The sequence below is a fragment of the Etheostoma cragini genome, chromosome 16 (genome assembly GCF_013103735.1).
Source record: "Etheostoma cragini isolate CJK2018 chromosome 16, CSU_Ecrag_1.0, whole genome shotgun sequence".
NCBI lineage: Eukaryota > Metazoa > Chordata > Actinopteri > Perciformes > Percidae > Etheostoma > Etheostoma cragini.
Genome location: NC_048422.1, coordinates 11239373 through 11261070, shown reverse-complemented (window position 1 = coordinate 11261070; position 21698 = coordinate 11239373). Strand labels below are relative to the sequence as shown.

General features: G+C 40.9%; 1 protein-coding gene across 2 annotated transcripts in view; it reads right to left on the bottom strand.

The window, feature by feature from the left end:
- LOC117959096 (transmembrane protein 132C-like) overlaps nt 1-21087 on the bottom strand; it is a 141543-nt gene extending 120456 nt beyond the window's left edge. Inside the window, exons 1-2 of one of the 2 annotated variants that reach the window (XM_034895999.1) lie at nt 20672-21087; nt 20012-20203 (exon numbers count right to left, since the gene is read on the bottom strand). In XM_034895999.1, the coding sequence (XP_034751890.1) occupies nt 20012-20078 (67 nt within the window). In that variant the 5' untranslated portion in view covers nt 20079-20203; nt 20672-21087. The remainder of the gene's footprint in view (nt 1-20011; nt 20204-20671) is intronic. The other variant, XM_034895997.1, reaches the window with a different exon arrangement.
- Between the last annotated feature and the right edge of the window lie 611 nt (nt 21088-21698).

Sequence of the window (21698 nt, the reverse complement as noted above, 5' to 3'; positions counted from 1 at the left end):
GCTGCAGTCTCTTTCTCCAAAGTTTCCATCTCTTTTCTATCTGTTATCTCATATCATCCAACACTATACCCCCAAAGCCAAAATGTTTTACTTTTTTTTATGTCAAATTCAGATTTTTCTAATTGCGGTGAGAGCTGTGGGCACTGGCAGTATACATGCTTGAGGGGGAAGCTTTTTTTTGAGGACTAATTTAAAAAATTGACATCTTTGAATTCATCTTATGGGCAAGGAAAAACTGAATTTAAAATGAAATTCCTCATTATTCATGTCCAATGTGTCCATAATAGAGCAATTAGCACTGGCTACTTAATTGCTGCAAGCCATTAGAGCTGTGAAATTACATGTTGAGATAGTGGGATCAGACTGGGAACATGATTTGGCTTAATTGCTCGTTATAGAGGAAATTATCTGCAGTGTCTCAGGGTTATCAATCAAGAAACACGCATAGGTGTGGAACAATCCTAACATCGACTTTAGAGAACATTTTTGCTTTTTAAATTTATGTTAATTTCCCTTCTTTCTCCTCTAATATTTTATTCTAATTGCGTGCCCGACTGTAAAATGTGCTGAACTTCACAGCAAGAGATTTGTGCTTGCAAAGGGATGTGAACATACTAATGAATACACAAATCTCACACTCTCCTGCAGCTCTAAAACCCCACTGATGGTGGTGATAATAATGGGGAGCTGATGCTAGTGAAGGAAAATAAAGAGAAGACAAGTGTAGTCGTAAAATGGACAGCCAAAAACGAATGGTGCTTACATGTTGTAAATAATTTCCCATTGATGTCACTTGGGGAACATTTACTTTTTGTTTCTTCAGCTAAACTACAGGAGATTTCATCACCCTACATAAAATATTTGGTACTTCCACTGGAGGAGATAGAATACACTCAGTTGGAAAAATGATAGGAGAGGAGGTGTGGCAAAAACACGCAATGAAGCAAAATTACTGCAGCTCCACTGACAGCAGCCAGCATACAATCAGTCTGTGCAGCTGCAGTAAACTGACCACATCCCATCCTTCGATCACTGCTCCTAGTCAATATCACAGTCGGCCCCAGAAATAGTTATTAAAGTGGGGAAAGAGCTGTTCTTTGTTGTTGTTTTTTTGCTACTGCACAGTGGGAAAAAGAGAGAAAGAAGGGCGCTGAATGAAATTGTCACTCTCACAAACCTGGATGGATTCTGCACAGTTAATTAAGATAAAACGATTCAATTCTAGAGAGATCGCGGCAGCGATTCATTGTGCGCGGCAGGTGGAGGCCATTCTGATTAGCAGCCAGCCAGCGCATTCCTCGACATTTTGATGCGAGACAATCTTTTGCATTTTCAATTACACACTCCAACAGCCCTCTAACTACCAAAACCAAGCTCATTTGCATGATTGAAATATAATTATGCTGTTCCAAAAAAACAGTTCTGTTTCGGTTCCTGTTACGATCCTTTTCGACGCCGACCCCCCCTCCCAGCCTGTTTTCTTGCTGAAATCAATCTCCAGTGACGGGCCTGTAAGCAAATGCAGTTTGACTGTGAGGAAAACACCAATTGCATTAGGGGTTGAGTATATAGCATACAGGATCTGTAACCCACTGTCCCATTGTTTACACATAGAGCTGAAATGTCTTCTAATACGGACTCCTTTTCAAAATCCATCTTTAAAACTTACTTTTTGTTTGCACAAACAGAACTTTGCCAAAGTTTTGTAAGATCTTTAATAAAGTTTTACTTCTTGGCAGTCATACAAGCCTTCCAAATCAAAGTGGTACAACTACAGAAAATTACATTTAAGGAACGCAGAGTGTATTTTATTCCAGATATTTTTGGGGAGTCACACTCAGCTTGGGGCCCTGAATCATCTGTGCCTCTGTGGACAATTGCAACTCATCACAGCTGGTGGAAGACAGTGTGTGTGTGTGTGTGTGTGTGTGTATGTATAAGATAGAGGGAGAAAAAGTAAGCTTCTGACACATAAGTATTCTTCATGCCCCTCTTGTCTTCTCCTCTGCTTAGTCAGGAGATTTATTAATAGAGCCAATGGAGGCAGACCAGATGATTGTTCTGACACTGTTATATCTTCTCACAGGTCACAGAGTGTCTGTTGGCATTATGCTGGTCTTTTCCCTGCAACAAACACTCCTGTACAGGTGAAGATTTCTCACCTGAACCACATATGGTATTTACGCATCTTGTCAGTTATCAGCAGCTGGGACTACCACGTTCACAATCTCTCAGCATGTGATGCTCCATTTTGTGTATTCCAACATGCAGGGTCAGCTTTTATTTTTGTTGTGTTACATTATAGGTTAGGATTAGGGTTGGATGTGTCATTTGTTTTTTTTCAAATACCGGTGCTAAAACAATACTGTTATAACAGTGCCAGTGCCTGAACCGATACTTAAAGGTGCTCTAAGCAATGTTGGGTGACGGCACTTCTTGTTGAAGTTCAAAGTATTTTCAAACAAACGAGGCTACCTCGCCCTTCCCTCCTCCTCATCACGTGTCCTCTCCCTCCCTTCCATGCTTCCTCTCACTATCCCCTCAACCCCCACCCCAAATCCTTCTTGTCGGTAATTGGCTGGAACGCTGGAAGACTGTTTGTTTGTTTGGTGGTGCAGTTTGGCACAGTTTGTTTTGTTGCCGTTTGCGGAGTCCGCGTCTTTTTACAGTGTGTTCTGGGGACAGGCAACTAGCGGATAGCAGGGCTGGGAATCTCTGGCCACCTCACAATACCGTTCAGAGGCCAACAATTCTAAACCGATTATCAATGCATCTTGATGCAACAAATTTCTTTTTGTACATTTCCATGTGTGATTTAAAAAGATATACATATTAATCTGAGTTTGTGAGATTTTGACATCTATGTGTAAAGTGACTAGGCTGAGTGGGGTTTGCCAAGAAACCAAGTAGGTTTCAGAATAACGCTTAAGGTGGTCAGTAAAGTCATCACTGTACATTATCTGGGAACTATGAATGTTTGTACAAAGTTGTGACAATCCAAGTTTTAAAGGTCCCATGACATGGTGATCTACGAATGCTTTTATATAGGCCTTAGTGGACGCCTAACACCATATCTGAAGTCTCTTTCCCAAAAATTCAATCTTGATGCAGAATTACAGCCATTACAGCCTTTCCTTAGTATGCTCCATTTCTGATTCTGTAGCTTTTGAGGTGCAAGGTGGAGGCTGGGGGTGTGGGTTTTTTCTGCACTCTTGCCTAAACTCTAAGTTGTTGTCCATTATCCCATTCTCTTTCAGTTACTCTGTTGTCTGCTTTTTAGTAACTTTTAATTTTTTTATTTTAATTATCGATTATTAACTTATCAGAATCGAGCATCGATCGAGTATGAGTGCGTGCCACGCTAGCTGCTAGGCGAGTATTGTGTATAGTATAATGTTTTTGGAATTCGGAATTACAGGCTGGACTACAACAGAGCTGTTTAGAGCAGTTTGCGAACAGTGTTTTCTGATGATAAGTCCCTTTGGGATGGACTTAAAGCTTTTTCACTTTGTAAACCTGCAACATCCGCTAAAAAACAAAAAAATTGAGAAAAGGGGAAAAGCCAAACAGCATAATAAGAGCACTTTAAGTTATATCTCAACTCAAGTAAGCCTCAGAAAGATTGTTTCTCACCTATGTTCTGTATAAGAAGCAGTGAGCTCTAAACCCAGTCTTAAACACCACCTTTACCCTAAAACACCGTAAGAAGCAACTGTTACAGCAGTTCAGATTATAGTAGTAATGTCCTGAGTCATAGTTTGGTCATGTTGCCATCTGGGCAAACTCAACAAAGCGACACAAAGTGCTTTATCAAGTAGCAGTGGACAGTTCCTTCATTAGCACCACAACGTCCTCCATATTGTGACTGGATGCCCTCTGGCGATCCATATTGACCTGCTAACTCAGCAACAGTGCACTGTGAAGCCCCATCCCTCTAGCCACTAGTCTGTAACAGTCACTAGATAATGCTATAGGCCAATGAACTTTGGGATATATTCTTTGTGGCGTTTTTGCTCTTAGTGATGTACTATGGTTGTGGTGCGTGAAGACAGGGCAGAGATCCAGAGGATGCCGGCAAAGTCTTCTTGCCAGATTTGAAATGGATTACAATTTCACTTGAACTCTGGCCAGGACCAAAGCCTTTTTTCTCAGGAGTTCACAGTTTGTATGTTAAGGATACCAGAAATGTCTCCAAGGGAGAAACTATAACTTTACCATGGAAAGTGTGATCAGTTTGATCTCATTTGGCACTGGAATAAAATTAATGACAATATAGCTTAATTTCCTATTATCAGGTTAAAATGATTCAATGTATCCCGTTTTTGTCTCAAATTCAGTGTCCTCAACATACGTTTTTCTGTCTTTTCAGACCCTTTCAGATTTCACTATTAAGACGTTTTCATCAAACATTACAGCAGCAATAACAATATCTATCATGTCCATACAATCTGTGTTTGAGACAACAAATGGTAGAGTGTGTGCGTTTGTACGTGCTTTTGTGCGTCCATGTGCATGTGTGTATGTGTGTGCCCGCATGCATGTGCATATCCTCGGTGGAAGGATCCGAGGCTAAATAAAGACTAGATGCAATGAAGAGTGTGGAGTGGCTCTTCTCTGCTTTAAAAGTTGAAACAACACATCCTAGGCCATGTCACACTCGACAGAGCAGCTGTGTGAGGGGTCCTGTAACCCAGAAGCCTCATCACACAGTACTCCTGGACACAGTGTGGCTGCTTTGTGCAGGCACTGTGAGACTAAAGTGACTTCAGGGCTCAAGGATTAGGTGTTTGAATGCAGTTGGCTGTACAGCTGGTTTCTAGCTCTCTTTTGCTCTAGAGAAGCAACACACGATACTGGCACGTTCATTGTTATTTTCTTATTGGCCTTGAGAGGCATGTGGCCTTGCAGGATTCTCTCTCATACAGGTGTTTTTTTTATCATCTTACATATGATCCAGTTATTGCTAATCATTTTACTTTGTTCATAATGAAATTATTTTATTTCATCGCTGCGACGAGGACTGAGCCTTTGTACAATGGTCACATGCTGCAACAGGTGAGCTATCCAGGCGCCCCTACTTTGCCCATGTTAGCTAGGAAGCAACCGTGAATAATTATGACAGGCTGAAGGACGCGGTTAAGGACAAAAACACTCTAAACATGACAATGAGAATAATGATGTAATGACAAAACATGTTTGGTCCTTGTGTGATGAGATGTTTTCAAAAGCCTCCAAACTCACATTAATCATTTGTGTTGAGCGAGCTTTTGCTCATGATGGACTCATTTCTCATTCAATAGCGAGCAGAACCTGCCGGGGGCATTTTAATGTTCCACCTCCTCAACATTTCTCAACATTCTTCTTCATTACAATATCGAAAATCCACAAACACGACCTGCACCAATAAAATGTTCCATTAATTTCATCATGGCTCAGAATAGATTCCCTGCGATCCTTGTGCTGAGGCAGGAATTTGGCACAATGCAATGATGCACTGTAGCTGGCCTAAATTATCATACAAAAGAAATAAAGACTAACATTTCTTTATTTCACCCGGGCCCTTCATCAGCCACTCATGCGCATGCACACACACACACACACACACACACACACACACACACACACACACACACAACCACAACCATAGCTGCATCAAAGCAAGAAATCAATTTATTTTCTGCTCTCCCTTATTCAGTCACCACATGCAGTCCCAAAGTTTATGAAGACACACATTATAATTAGTCTACAAAGACTCACTGAATATTCAGTGGTCCAGATCCACTGTCTCATTTTACCACAATGTGGAATGAAAATAGATGAGTACATAACCCAAGTTTGGGACTGATTTTTGATTAGCTGAGCCGAACGTTGTGCAGCACAAAAATAGATGAGTAAACAAAATGAAAATAGATTTATTTTTTCCTTCCTGCACTGCTTTGAAGGATGATCCATCTAACTGTATTACATCACTAATATAATGAGCTTGTTTGAAGATAAAGCTATATTTATTTGAATAATAGTTTTGGCCACAATAAACCATTTTCTCCGTACAGTAAAATGAAACTTCTTAGGCCTTTTCTTCTCCAACTACATTGTCCGCCCATGATTTCTCTTTTGTCTGTGTTATTTTGCACTAAAATGGAGAAAGAATCAACCTCTTTATGTTGGCTTTGAGAAGATTTCTCCCTGGCATTGCTGAGAGTCTGCAGCATCACCCCCCCCCCCCCCCCCCCCCCCCCCCCCCCCCCCCCCCCCCCCCCCCCCCCCCCGGTCCCCTTCTCAGTGGCCGCTTGTCAGTGTCATGCAGCCAACAGACCGTGTGCCCTTCACTTTGTCCCAGCTCCCAGTTATGGGTAGGTGCACTGGGATTATGTAGCGTACAGAATGCTCTGCACAGTGCAGGAGCTTATACTTCACACCATAAGTCTGATTCCCATTGAGAAGCCTGTAATACTACACCTGCAGAGCCAGATAAGCCCTCAATCCTGCTTTTTATTCTACTGCTTTTATTATCCTGTGTAATATCACACAAGCAAAAAAAAAAAACATTTTGAAATAAAATGTGCAAGCATATGGAAATACAGCAACAATTATGTGGTTAATGTCCATCCACATACCTTTTCTCTGCACGTATTGTATGCTGTATGCACCGCGGTGTTCGGCAGCGGATTATTAATCCCTAAATGCCGAACAGAGAATCTTAATCGGCAAACCGCCACGCTAACGTCATAATCAACAGGCTGATCATTCGTCTGACAGCTGGAAAGATAAAGTGTTCTTTTCCTATCAAATTGCAGTCGGGGGTGGTGTGGTGGTGCAGAGCTAATTTGACAGCAGGAAAAAAAAAACGAGGGTTTATGATTGATGGCTACCTCTCTATTTTTTTCCCCCCTCACGATTAGATCCACTGCTTTCTTGAAACAAGCTAACCTAAAACAGTCAGTCATCCTGCAGATATAGCCATAAACAGCCCAGCTCAAAACCTTAAGCTGAGCAACGTAACAACTTAAACAAATACAAATTATTAGATATTAGTAGGTATTTGTGGTTAATGTTGAACATGAACAATTACAGAGTTATTGAATCAAAAGCCTGATGGCAGACAGGATGAGAAAAGTGTCCCATCCCTGACTGACTGACACAAATATGGTGTCCTGACTCTTCACAGCCGATACGGTCCCAAATCTAGTCTACCAGAGGCCTTTGATCTGCTTTCTGACCCAATTAATTAACATGCTCGGCCCATTACAAAACCATGAGAGTGTTTAATATAGCAAAGTGAACCATGAATTTGAAAGCAGCATGGCGCCGTTTCCTAGCTTTGATGAGCACAGACGACTTTGTAAGCGTGCAGTGCTGCGGTGGTGGAAAAGCCGGCCAGGAAATTTCAGGTCATCAGAATCCCGTGATTGCAGTGCTGGCGTTGAGAGGGTTCGGGGGGGGATGGAGCACAAAAACATCTCTAAATGTAAATCCAATCTAATAAACTCACCATGGCATAATTTAATCAAATCTAAATATGAAAGAACCTCTGCCCCGCAGGACACTGGGATAGACATGGTAGTAATTAGCTTTACAGTTTAGAGGTATATCCTGGCTTGTGAGGAAATCCAAAACTTAGAATGGCAAGATAAATGTTTGCAGTGCGTTCTCTCATATGCATTAGAGGCAAATTGAACAAAGAAAACATATTTTGAAGATGAGTGTACAAATAAATATACCACAGAGAAGTGTTTGATGCAAGAGCTTCAAGGTACCAGGCTACAGTTGTTGAACAGCAGGTTTCCTCAGTATGATTAAAGGTGTTCCGTCCATTTTCACCAGTCATTTTCTCAATATAGATTTTGGCTTAAAAGGATTTGCAAATGTTTGCTTTCTCATAGTACTCCAGGATATTCTCTATACAATACACAGATAATATATGCAGTGATTTTAAAAAAATAAAATTAAACTTTTACATAAGAGCTTTAATGAATCAGTAAAGGTTGACTAAGAGTGTACCACCCCACTAGCGGCTCGGTAAGGATTTGAGCTATAGATGCTATCATCTATGGCTCGAATCTCATATTTGATGATTAGATTTTTACATTTTAGATTTTGCTGCTTTTTTTGTTTTAATTCATTGTAGATTGAAAGTTTGTAAGGGTATTGATCTGTTGACTGGACTAAAGCAATTTGAAGCATCACCTTGGGCTCTAGGAGCTTGTGATGAGAATTTTCTGACATCTTAAAGGCTAAATTAATCAATGAATTAAAAAAAATCAATTATGAAAATAATCACTGCAGCCCTACTTGAAATGCTTTTAACAATCCTGCCACTTTTAACAACCTCTGTAGTATGCCCTGTGCTCTGTATATCTGACATTGAGTCAGAGATTTCTGTCTTCTCTAACAGACTGTTGTGGTTTAAACAAAAGCACATCTGCTGTTCCAGATAACTGTGTAAGACAGACAGTCACTGCATGGAGAAAAGCTATCTGATCCTGCACCCTGCATGCGAGATGTAGAACAAAGATTGCAATGCAATACAAGGGCAAACATGTAGTACACTGTACTGTCAGTTCTTGTTTGCTGCACTTCAATATATTGCTGGAAAAAAAAAATCTTCTGGCTTCTAAGAGTACATTACGTTAGTCTTAGTCTAAAAGATTATTATGACCTGAGCAATTAGAAAAATGGCAAGTTGTCAAATGAATTAGCACTCAGCCAATTTGTGTATTCTCCTCTATAAAACATGGGGGAAGCTCCACAGAGGTTATATAAAGATGATGATATATCCCCAGCCTATTTTTATATGAAATTATTTGAGTCAAAAAATCCACAACAGTCAGTGAATCTGCAGACATAAAGCGATCCCATATTGGGAACAACCCCGAAGAATGAGAAGAAAATGAATTTGCTGATAGAAATCACACCTCAGGCTTGGAGTGTCAAGACATGAGTGGACCACGTCAGTCCAATTGTCCACCTCATCAGTTAACTTTAAATATATAATGGCATATGTCCCTCAACGCCTACTGTATCCTCACTGTATTCATGGAGAGCACACACGCATGCACATACGCACACATGCATGCATACACACACACACACACACACACACACATTAGCACAGAGAGGCCCAATTACCTGCTGGAAAATGCTGGCACTCAAGAGGCCCCAGACTGGTAGAGAGAGAGCCCACAAAAGGCTCACTCACTCAGCTTCATGCCCATAGCGAAACAAAGGGGATTTCATGTCTCTGTTTAAATCCTTCGGCTTTGGAAAGATTTCGGTTCCCCCTTATATAGACCTTTTAATAACTGATTTATCCTCTATTACTGACGCACTGGGCCCAGATCTGGCCCTGGGAATGCCCAAAACTGCACACTATATTGTTCATGTGGGAAACAGGCACAGAATGACTAAATAAGAGACATCGTAAAATCACTGTTATTGCCTTGGTTGCAGGCACATCTGCACAAGCGCAGATTTAAAGCACTCAAAATACACATTGTGGCCTATAAGTGATCGGATGTTAGGGTAATCTGATCAAACAGTTTGCCAAAGCCTACACATCTACTGTGTCGGCAAATGTTGAAGCTGTGTCCAGATGAATAAAAAAAGGGAGATTTTGTTCTTTTTACACATAACCTAGTAGCCTTTCACTGGAGGCACATTAGGAGGGGGAATTGGAAAATCAGAGCTCAGCACGGCAAGCTCTGCCCTTTTTACTGTGTCTGTTGGTCGAGTCAGAGCAACCAGGCTGAGCAGGCAGTGAATTGACCATTTCTCTTTTAAATTGATTCTGGTGAGAATGTATGTTAGTTGGTCCCGTTATCCGTGGTAATTAAATTCTAAGGGGAAGTAAAGGCCACGCGTGGTGGGAGAGTAAAAGTAATGAATGCACAGAGACAGAGCAGTGGATGCAATAGACAGAGTGGAAATGTGGATAAAAGATCTTTCAATGGATTACAGAAATAAAGCCTGACATAAGGGCCGGCAGATTCGGCCAGAAAAAGGCAAGTGAACTGTGGGGTAATGAAATGGAGCATCTAGCATAGCTTAGATCGGTGACGGGCGAGAGAGTATGAAACTCTACAGGTCACTGGAGGCACAGGCACATGCCGACAGATTTTAAGAGTTACAAGGCGAGGGATACATTTATGTGTTGCATTTTTAGCATCTTACATGTGATACTATGTTTATTGACAAATTACTTAAAACACCAGCAGTGGTTAAACAGAGCATCGTGTAAGTATTCTAAATTATCATACAGTTTTGAAAACAAACTGCAGGCAATTACCGTTAATCTTTCTCTTCAATTTGCCAATGATGGTTTTTTTTGCATATTTAGCTTTGCTCTTTGAAGGAAGAAACTGTAACATATGAGGCAAAACTGTAAATTTAGGGGGGGGGAGGAGAAAGGTGGAGATGAAAGGGGGAGAAGAAAGATGATGAAGATGTTTAGGTTAAGGGGAGGATGATAGGAAGGGAGGGAAGGAAGAAGCACTGGAAAGACGAGTAGGTTGAGAGCGGGAAACGAGAGGATTACAATTAAGGAAGACCATATGTGAGGATCCACTTTTCTGATTATTGTGAATCTGATCACAGATTTGTTCATTTTGGCAGGCTACGACCGAACCGAGAAGCTGACACTTTTGTACGTCATTACAGTCACATGCACAAATCCACACATGCAACTGTTGGTTCTCAAGAACAGGTTTTTCTCATTCCGTGGTAACGTCTGTTCCTCTGTGGCACAGATTACAATTATCTGACCTGATAAGGCCTACCAACTGGCCATATAACTAGAAATTGACCAATAACAGTTTGTTAAGGCTTCCTGCAATTTTGAGCTCAGCTCTGGCCTGTAGCCCACAGATGGATCAATATCTGGGTCTAATTCTCCTGCTCAGTGTATTACTCAAACAAGTAAACCATAAATACAGCCACTGAAAATAAAATCACATAAGAAACTGTGCCTGACCCTATAGCTTGTTCCTAAAGTTAGCCTATATACAGTTCAAATGTCTTGAAGCAACTGTGTACTGTGCGTTGTCGGCACATTAACATATAGAATACAAACCGTCAGTGCATTAGTTGGCATTGCACATCAGAAGTTACATGCACAAATGCACATTTCTGATAATCTGAAGCCAATATGACACAATTATTACATTTGAAAGGTGCCAAGGCTATTCCAATCTATTTATCACTACGGTTGAAGTGTGCCTTACTTGGCTTACTGCATGAAAGTATTAACACTTATACGGATATAGGTTTGGAAGAAGTCCTATTGCTAATGCAATTTTTTTTATTGGCTGGAGCTCTCAGCAATGTTTACCTCTCTTGAGGCAGTGTTGCTGAAAATTGGTAAGGGAATTGAGTCTTGGTTTGGGAACCACATTCCTAAAGGTGTGGAATAGTTTTCCCTCAGGTTTCAATTCCGAAATGTCTATCAACTTTGAAATTAAAATTCCTGTGTGTGTGTGTGTGTGTGTGTCTGAGAAGATGTTTTTCTTTTGCTGCTGCTGAGCTATAGGCTGAACTCTTCGAGTGGTTATTTTCTCATTTCTTAACATCAGATAAACTGGCTGGTAAATCAATCAATGAGGAACATCTCTTTACCGGAATCAGACACCCAGATGAACCAAGCAATAATGAGACAGATAAACAGAGCGAGACTGACAAACAGACTGAGAAAAGTTTTGGGGCTGTAAAGACATACAGAAACAGATTTCACAAAAGTGTCGCCCATCTGGACCGCTTCTACTGTTATCAATCAAGTTTGGACAAAAAAAAAAAAAATACTAGGGCAATAGCTTCCTGCTCTGACCTGGGCAGATAACGCCAATGCCAGAAAGCTCTCCCATCCCCACTTTCATCATCTCTACCTCAGTAGCGGCGTTCATACACAAAAGTGACACAAAATGAGAAAAAAGCTATCTTCAGAAATACAAAAAAAGAAAAAAATGTAATTGGCTTTCACTGACAACTTATTGCAAAACTTCCGCACCACTCCTCCGTAGAGTGATGCAGTGCGAGGCCATCTCAGCAGGAGGTTGAAACTCAAGCGACATACTTGTAAGGAAAAAAGAGCACGTACTGTACCCCTACTGTCTTTTGGGACCAAAACTGGTGAAGCGAGATAAATAAGTGATCTCTCTCTGTCAATCTTTCACAGGAAATGACAACAAAAAAAATCCCGTTAACATTCTTTCTCTGATTGAGTAGGTCCTTTTTCATTTCCCTCTGATTTGCCGGGAGTGCCCTGAGTGTTCTGTTAGTTATGCTAATTGTCTCCAGACCCCCCGCAGAGTGCGAGTCCCAGTTGGAGGGCTGTGAAGTTGTTTGCCCAAGCAGATGAGTCTGTTTGTGCCTCAGTGTGTGTTTACAGTGCACAGCGACAATGTGTCACAAAAGCTTTAGTGATGCTGGGCACGTGCGTTTGTGTGTGATTATGTGTGTTAGGGTGCATCAGCACGGATCTTTATGCGCCAGTTATGGTTGGGCACGCTGTATTCCCAAATCTCCGAACACTCTGAGGGAATAAGGAAAGGGCAATGTTACATCTTAATGCTGTCATGTATCGATTATTCTCCTTTTCCTCCTTTCCGCCTTTGATCCTATTAGTAAAGCAAAACCTGAGGGAAAAGAAAGACACTTTTGGCATTTTTCCCTCCCAGTGGATTACATCCAATGTATTTCTGGGAAAGCAAATGTCCATGTCCTATGACTGAAGGAATAGTTAAGGAGTAAAATCCTCTAATTTGCCATGCTTTCTAAAGCCCAAGCCTTTCAGAATTCTCAGGTTTAACTCAATGTATGCCTCAGTATTTTCATTTGAGTTAAGCAGGCCACACCTGCCTTGCCTTTTGCAGTCATCATCAATAATTGCCACAATATTAGTTATTAGAAAACACAACGAAGGGAGCAACCACACACCTGCACCAATTTGCCTGTAATTAGAATTCCCTCCACAGAGAGAAGTGCCGGACTGTCCTTGTACAGTACAATAACTCTACAACATCAAAGTCATTTCCTGTCAATCACTTAGCTTGAACAGCTAATGACGTCAACAAATGCCATTAGCTGAATAAAGGAGAAAACCCTCAGCATCCATGTCAGTTACTCTCCAAGCCGGACACTCTTTATGCCATTCTCTGCTGATGAAACAGCCATGATTTGTCTTTACCACAGACATAATGCAACAAAGACCCACTTGTGTTTGTATTAAATTTTGATTGGATGGAAAATCCTTGGAGGTATGAGGTGTGATGCTGCTTGTATTTAAACTTTGGATGCTCAGAGTGTTGCTCCAAAAAAAACACAGGGTCTGGCAGGTTGGATGAAAAGGGTTATCAGCAGGGGGCAGGATTGGCCTCAAATGCACAAAATCAATTAAACAATGTTCTGTGCCAAAGGGCCAGTTAGTGTGAGCACCATTAAGAAGAGTGGCATCACTGAGTCATCCAGGCATTGTCTTGCTTTGCCAGACCCTCCTCCAAAGAGCTCTGAAGGAGGGTCTGGCAACTCCACAAAGCATTCGGGGATTGAAGGAAAACGTGCATTTCTTTAAACCAATAAGAATTGTCATGGGCGGTGCTAAGCTCTGCAGAGTGCTGCTGCAAAATAGTGGAAACAGAAAATACATACGGCGGAATTTCCTGCGGCACCGGAGCAATCCTGGAAGTGGAACATCAAGGATCAAGTGAACCCTGGTCTCTGGTTTTGTCACAGTCCTGCACTTTGTACAACCCCCGACCCTATAACTTGCATGCGGAACAAAAATGTAGACTTCCTATACTGGGGAAAAAACGTTGTCAGTGAACATAATACCTGCAGCAAAACTGAAGTGAAGACAATTAGCTATTCCCGGTAGACAAAGGCACGGAAACTCCAGTTTTACCAACCTCCAAAGATAATTGACTGCTGCTCAGATCTCATGACTGTAACCAATCATCTCTTACCATGAGGTCCAGCTGCTGCATCCTGTTGTATCTATTCAGCCACACTCTCACTAACTTCTGTTAGTCTAGTCTTATGGCCCTTGTAAAAAAAAAAAAAGATCATATTCCCCCAAAAAAACAGTTGAGTGAGTCATCTGTATCACAGCTGGTGGTGGAAAATGGTATTCATAATCTATCATCATACTAGCTACTGATTGTCTTTTACATATTGAGATATTCTGTCCTCTAGGTACATTTTTGTATTGTTGTCCTCAATAAAATTTTTAAAAAAAAGAGCTAATTCCCAAATTGTAGTTCAGTGGCTGGTTTGACGTACCAAAAGATTGTGTTGTGCGAAATGTATCGCTTGCAGTGAAAACCGTTCATTCATACCATGCGGTTCCCACAAAGCTTTTTAGCCTCTTTTATCTTGTTGTTTTTGATTTTTAAATGGTATTCAATTAACTTTACTGCAGACCCAGTACATTGTAGCTTTTTAAAGCCTACAAAAGTTTTCTGGGTTTGTACAACACACTTTACTTAACACTGTTCTTTACCTGACCTTTCACTTTATGACTTTTGTCTCTGTGTTATGACCCATATAATATGACATATGGCTCCCTGGTGCAGAGCTTCCCTATGCTGCTCACTGGAGACTGGAGAAAATACAGTGACAGACGGGGGAAGCCAGTCTTCATCTATCACTTTATAATTAATTCAGTGATAGTACATTGCTGCACTGGATTTGGAAAAAAATGTTATTACATTTGTGTTTGTCGAGAGGGCTTTTGCTTTACAAACAAAATGTGTATTTTCTTCAGTGTAATAAACTTTGACTTTGCCTCTGGAAAGTCAAACGCTTTTTTCTGCTGTTGGAAAGACCCATGATGTTTAAGAGGCCATCCCAATATTAGCTTCCCGGTCGAGGCCTCCAGTTACAAGTATTGCTTGTTTTATGGTAATGAACATTACAGCTCATAGAAATGCCTTTTGGACCTTTTAAGGAGAAAACGAGTGAAAAACAAAGAGAGCGGGGACCCATTTTTTTATAAGAATTTTCTACAAAGTCAGCTTATTATCAGCCTATTGCTGCTCAGAAGCACCCGGCCATTCCAACCTCCCAGAGTGAAACCAGGAGATGCTCAAAGCAGACAAGTAATATGGTGATAGACGCCAGTTTGGATTTCACAGACGTTGTGTTTGCTGGGTTATTCCGGGCTCTTCCTCTCTCCTAACACTGGCATGAGATAATCTGTTTTAAGTCTCAAGTTTTCTGCCTGTTTCGTCAGTAGACTTGCTGAGGAAACTGTCCACAGAATGACCTCAGTTGTGTGAAAACCACTGCAGCCTTTTAAAAGTGTACAGATGTAGCAGCACTAGTAAATCCCCCCCTTAATTTCGGTAATCTGTTCTTTTGAAAAACTGATTTGACCCATAACCTGTTTGAAGCAGGAGTTTACTTAAGTTTCAGTTGACTGATGGTGATTTAAAAAAGGATGGAAACGTTTTAAGGAAATCTTTCAAACTGAAGCATTTGGAAACAAAAGCCTTTTGAAGTTGAAGCATTACTTTGTTGAAAAAAAAAAGAAACGGTGCAGCTGGAACGGTTAACAGGGACAATTCATTTAATTGATTTGTTGGTGCCAGGGACAGACCAGGACTGAAAACATCCCTGACCTTTAACAATCCAACCACACTCAACAACCTCCAACGGCACAATCATGATAGCCGATAATAAAGCTGAGTTGGCTAAAAGGCCTCATGGAAGATATTGTGGAAATAAGCATCAAAGCTTACTGTGCTACAGCATGCAGGGCTGATCACATGGAACTTGCTAATGTGGCTCATTAAGTTTCTATTCATTAATCACCCACCAGATATTAACGTTCCACTTTGTATATTACAGGTGTCTGGTATTAGGCTTCACCCTACAAGTCCTACCAACCATAAAACAATATGTAATTTTTTCATTTTCTCTAACACGAACAATAGAAGCATTTAATAAATTAGTGCCTCCAGCAGTGGCAGAAAATACGACCCACAGGAGTGTTTTCTGTTCTAATACCAAAATGGCACTTTTAAACATGAGTGACAGGCGCACTTTTTAAACACGTCATTAATGTTGTGTACTGGTCACAGTTTGGTTACATATAGGCGCAAAAACTATTTAGTAAGGTTTGAAAAAATAAATAAATAGCAGTTTTAGACTAATTCAAATGAAGGGGCAACATGCAATTTTAGGGGTAGCAATGATAATGTAGGCAGTGAACCTGCGTATCTGGGTCACATAAGAGTTATATTTAACAAAAGATGTATATGTAAAATATATTTCACTAAAATAGACAATTGTATTAATAATTACAACAATTATGTTAATCGCAATTAATCGTCTAGCAGAATTTGGGATTGTTACAGGCCTACCACCAACCCTCCATAGGTTTGGTTCTACAAACGAATAACAATACACATATATCACTTTTATTCAATATATGACACAGTTAGGGGGGCCACGGGGAGGGGGGGGGGGTTGAGGCTTAATATAACGGGGGCACTGGTCAACCTTGAACCGCCACTGGTAGTTTAGTTTGTTTCGTAAAGTTAACAAAAAACTTGCTCCAAGTTTTAAACAGAGGACGAGCCCCGGTCTCTTGGGTGAAAGACGTGTTTGTTTGACCCATCCAACCCACTCTTTACGCGTAATTTGGCGCTCTTACACTTAGTCACCTTACTGCCTGTTTTGCACCCGTTATTATAATAAAGGGAGGCCACTAGAGGGCTCTGCCACTATAATGGTAAATATGACTTGTAGTTCTTCTGTGGAGGTTTCACCTGATGAAAGGGATACAAACCTGAAGCCAAATGACAAATGATTCAGTAGGCTACGCTGTTCACATTAGAAAAACACTGCATTCTTTGTGATCTCTGTTTTTCATCATATTTTATGTTAAAATATTCAAGAGAAAACAAGCAGAGAAACTGGAGCAACACTATACTCTTCAGTAGCCAGACAATAGTTATTATACGTTAAAAACCCATCCCAGTATCGTAGTTCATGTTCAGACCTCTGGATTTGCCAACATTCAGTTCTGATGCAGGAAGTAATGTGCCCTTTCTGTGGAGAGGCAGGAAGTGAGGGTTTGGTGGAGTGCTAGATTAGCGTGCAGTGTGTTTGACTTTCTCTCAGCAGACCAGAGTTTACCTTCCTTCACAGACATGCAATTTTTTTTCATCCTATAACCAGAAATCTCTCCCCGACCTTAACCACATCATACTTGCCAAGCACATATACTTTTAAAAGCAGCATGTGAACATTTTTAAAATTGGACGTAAAAAAACATAATTGTGAGGTTTTTCAGAATCATCCAATAACAGTGTTCTTGTTTGGTAATAGGGTTTAATAAACAGTGGTATTATTAGCATCATGTGCATCATGTTTGTACACTCAAACAAACAAACAAAATGAAAATGGCTAAAAACAGTGGAGATCAGAGATCTGAAATTACCAGTTGTCAAATGCCTTTGGCTACTGTGATTTTGGTTAGGTGTGAGCGTGTGAGAGCGCGCGTGTGTGTGTGTGTGTGTGTGTGAGTTAGAGAGAGAGAGAGAGAGAAAGAAACCATGAGAGCTATTGTTATTTAAGGCTAAATGCGTTTTGGGTTTTGTAACTTTTCAACTTTCCATCACAATCCACTGTGAGTGAGGCCCACACACATAGAAAAGAGCAGGCGAGCTCCAAGTGGGGATCCTCCCACTCTCGCTAAGCACAGTGCCATTTATCCCAGGCCTTCAAATACTCTACTTTTGTGAACAGGTGATGAAAACTATAGACAATTATAGATAAAAATCTTTTTTATAGTTAGGCTAAGTATGCTAAGTCTGTTTTAATAATTAAATAACAGTTTTGAGTTGCCACATAAGCAAATTATCTCTTTGGTTGGTGCATTATTATTAATGTAATAAAGTTGTTACAAACACAGTCTGCAACTTTTATAAATTTTCCTCACTGTGAAGTGGCAACTAGGTAATTTTTCCATATAGAGTGTTTGGAAATAATGGCCAGTTTGCCAGTATGACTACTGGATGTGTAGGTATACTCTGCAGTGTGTGCCTGTCAGTGTGTGTGTCTCAAAGAGACAGCCTGAAACCTCTTGGTGAAAGCAATCGGATGGCTGGAGAGTTATAATATCCTCTGAGACTCTGCACACCAGGGGGTTGACAGACAGGATGGAATCCGTTTTTCCCCTTCTTCCACTTTCACCTGCAAAGATTAAGTGGCTGACAAGAACCAACAAGATATGGATGAATCTTTGGCCAACCTCTATATTTGAAAAGTGGCTTTAACCTGGTGAAAAGAGCCACTCAACGGATTTTTTCCTCCCCCAATTCCAAGGTGTTTTCTGATAAACTGATTTTTCCCACCACCTTTACATGGTTATAATAGCATTTACTTATCAACTTTATTGCCTAAATTCTCTAGAAATCATTTCTACCAACAGGTCGGTTAAAACAAATCCAGCATTTAACCAGAAACACCCCGAATTGGTAACATTTTTAAATATTATAATATAACTATGTTGCAATGTACAACTCTGCTCTGGTAAACCTGAGTGATGTTTACAGGGGAGAGTTTGGGTAATCATTTTAATACGAACCTCTATTTGCACTTCCACATTAGCAGAAATGGGGTATAACGAGTTAATTCACTCTATTTCATGTACTAATGGTTAGACATTTTGGTAAATACACAAGTTAGATAAGATTACTGACAACCCCCACGTCTGTCCGTCAAACATGAAGCTGCAGACAGGAGAGCTTACCGTATTAGCTCAAAGACGGGAAACAGGAGCAAACTGCTAGCATGTCTCTGTCCAGAGGTTAAAAAAATGTGCCACCAGCACATTTAGAGCTCATTAATTAAGATGATGTATCTTCTTGCTTTAATCCATACAAAAACAGAAATGTAAAAAGGTCTGCTCTTTATGGCAGTTAACTGTGCAAGACTAGACTCCCTTAGCCGTGTTTATTGAAGTCCTTTGTGTGTGTCCTGTCGTCAACATGGGGTTGATTATTATAAAATAACTGTACTTTTACTAAAGCCCAGTTTTTGGCTTCTCTACCCACCTCTGCAATTAAGTGCCTCAGATAATACGGCTGAACTGGTTTTTTTTTTTCAGTCTGTCAATAATCTGGCTTCTCTGGTTGCTAATGGACCCAGGTTTAGCGAGGCTGCCCAGATTACAGCTGTGACATTTTTAAATTAAATGGGACCATAACCAAACAGAAGGATGGGCAAAACTATACCTAAACATAAGAAATTTCTCATAAATACACACAGTAGACTAAGTATTTCTCAATCATCTAACAATGACAAAGGTATCTGTTGTCACTTAGTCACAGCCAAGTGAGAATGACTACTTTTCATCGCCTTTGATTGGCTGGAAAACAGCGCGGATGAAAACACATGATTTTTCCTACATGAATTTTTTTCACAGGTCTACACAAACACACACATCTTGCATAAACACACCCGAACATCCACACTCTCACAGGCAAATTTATACACCCCAAAACGTTACCAGATGCAGGTGCACACGCTCAAAACCAATCACAGATAGATATTTTCCACACACACGTTTTTTGCGAGTGCGCAACTGCTCAAACTTAGTGAAAAGGTGCACTTCTCTTTTTCTGGGATGTGTCTGCAGCCCGTTGTTATTCCTGGTGCTCTGCAGTGCCATGCTCATATACTGCATCCAATTTAAGTGATGCTACACAACAGCAAAACCCACACTCCCTAGGCAACTGTCACAGTTCATTCATGTTAATATTAAAGTCATTTTGTATTCTGCCACAGCAGCTTAGAGCTAATTATATGTCTCATACATCATGTGTGTCCTCTTGGCTAAATGGAAATAATTAGCATTTGATTAAAAGTTCCACATTGAATAAAATCACTCTAAGGTGGATGCATTTACAGTGTCTCCTGTTATGTTATCATTACCTACCTCATCTCCATACTTCTTGTTCGGGCATTATAGACACAAGTGTTCATTGCCTTTAGCTGAACTCTGGGGTCTTACCTGTGCACAGGAGAAGCGTGGTGAGTCCCACGCAGCGGAGCGGCCCCACGTCTCGCCGTGGACCCATGTTTATTCGGAGAGGGGCTGCTGGATAACTCCCTCAGCGGAAAGCTGCACAAGTTTGCACGCAATTTATCCTCTGTGAGCAGTTTTCCATTTCAAACAATACAGCTGTATTCCGTGCGACACCACCTGCCATCACAGACATGAAAGCACGGTCAGTGGGCTACCATGCCACAAAAACACACGTATGGTGGGCTAGAAGAGACGTCCACATCTGTCTCCCAGATGTCTCCCAAAATGTATAGGCTATAGCACATGGACCTTAATTCATCAACTTCTCATATGTGTCTTTCTGGCTGATCTCATTCCATACGGTACATGTTGATTTAATTGTGCATTTTTTAAGATAAAACAGATGCGTCCGGGGTGCGTAAAACAAACCGTGTGTCCCCAATCTTACCCTACAGCCCCCTGGATGCTTAATATTTGACAAATTTGTGCCGAATGTGTCAAAGATCGTAACCTATTCGTCTTTTCCTCTGTCTCTGAGCTTTGCACACTTGTAAAAACAACCACTGCAGGCTACATTAGCAACATTATGGAATTAAGGATAATTCTGTGAAATTGATGCAGTGTTTTTGTTTCTTTGCTTCTTACCATTATTTCTCGTATAGCACAGGATTCGGCGCAGCGGTCTCATCCAATACTGACAGTAAAATACACCCGTCTCTTCATCCAGGCAAGAATAATTTCATCAACGATACGAGCAAAAAAAAGTCCTCAACACTCTCTGGTTTTTAAAGAGATCTAATAACACGCACAGCGATTGGTTTTTCTTCTTCTTCTTTTTCATAAAGTGGTGGTTCGATAGCGATCCACATCACCTGCCAAGTGACATGTGATGCGATATCTAGCGAATAGTCCTCCAACTTTCCGCGCGATGGAGAAGCGTGAACGGTGGATCCAGGAGCTGTTGCCACTGCAGCCTGTGGCTGTGTGGACACGGACAGTGCTGGTGCTGAAACTGAGGATGGGATGGGAAGGGAACGGGACGCGCAGTCCCGGCTCGATTGGTAAATTAGAGGGTTTGCGGGCGTCACGTCAGCAATTGTGCCATCCAATTTCCGGCTCATATCACATCGGGATCGCGTTTTTTTATTCCCCAAAACCATTGGAAAAAGAAAGTTGACGGCAAATTAGAAAGAGAACCCAGTCCACACCACATATTTTCAATTACATTTTGGGTGAAATGGGGAAAATGAGCCTAAGACTGCGACTCTACAAGCAGACAATAATCTCATTTGAAACAGTCATACCGCATGGAGCTGCAGTATTTTAACACCCTTGTAAATAATCAAATGATAAAGAGAAGCTTGGCATATGGAATTCCGTGTCATATACTACACTTCCAGTGTAATCATGGGACTATAACAAAACAGAAACAAACAGAAATCTGAGGTCCAATGCATTTTCATGATTAAATTGGTCTAAACTCACGTTAGAGTGGTTATCAATGACACAAAGAAGCACAAATTACATTTTTATTTTACCACTCCCATAACCTGTGTGGCTCATTAGTGTCCATTGAGTGGAGAGAGGAGTGGAGCAGTGCAACCTGTTGTGCCACGGCTCAGTCAATAGAACCAACAGTGCCACCTATGGGGCACCTCTGACTGCAAGCTGC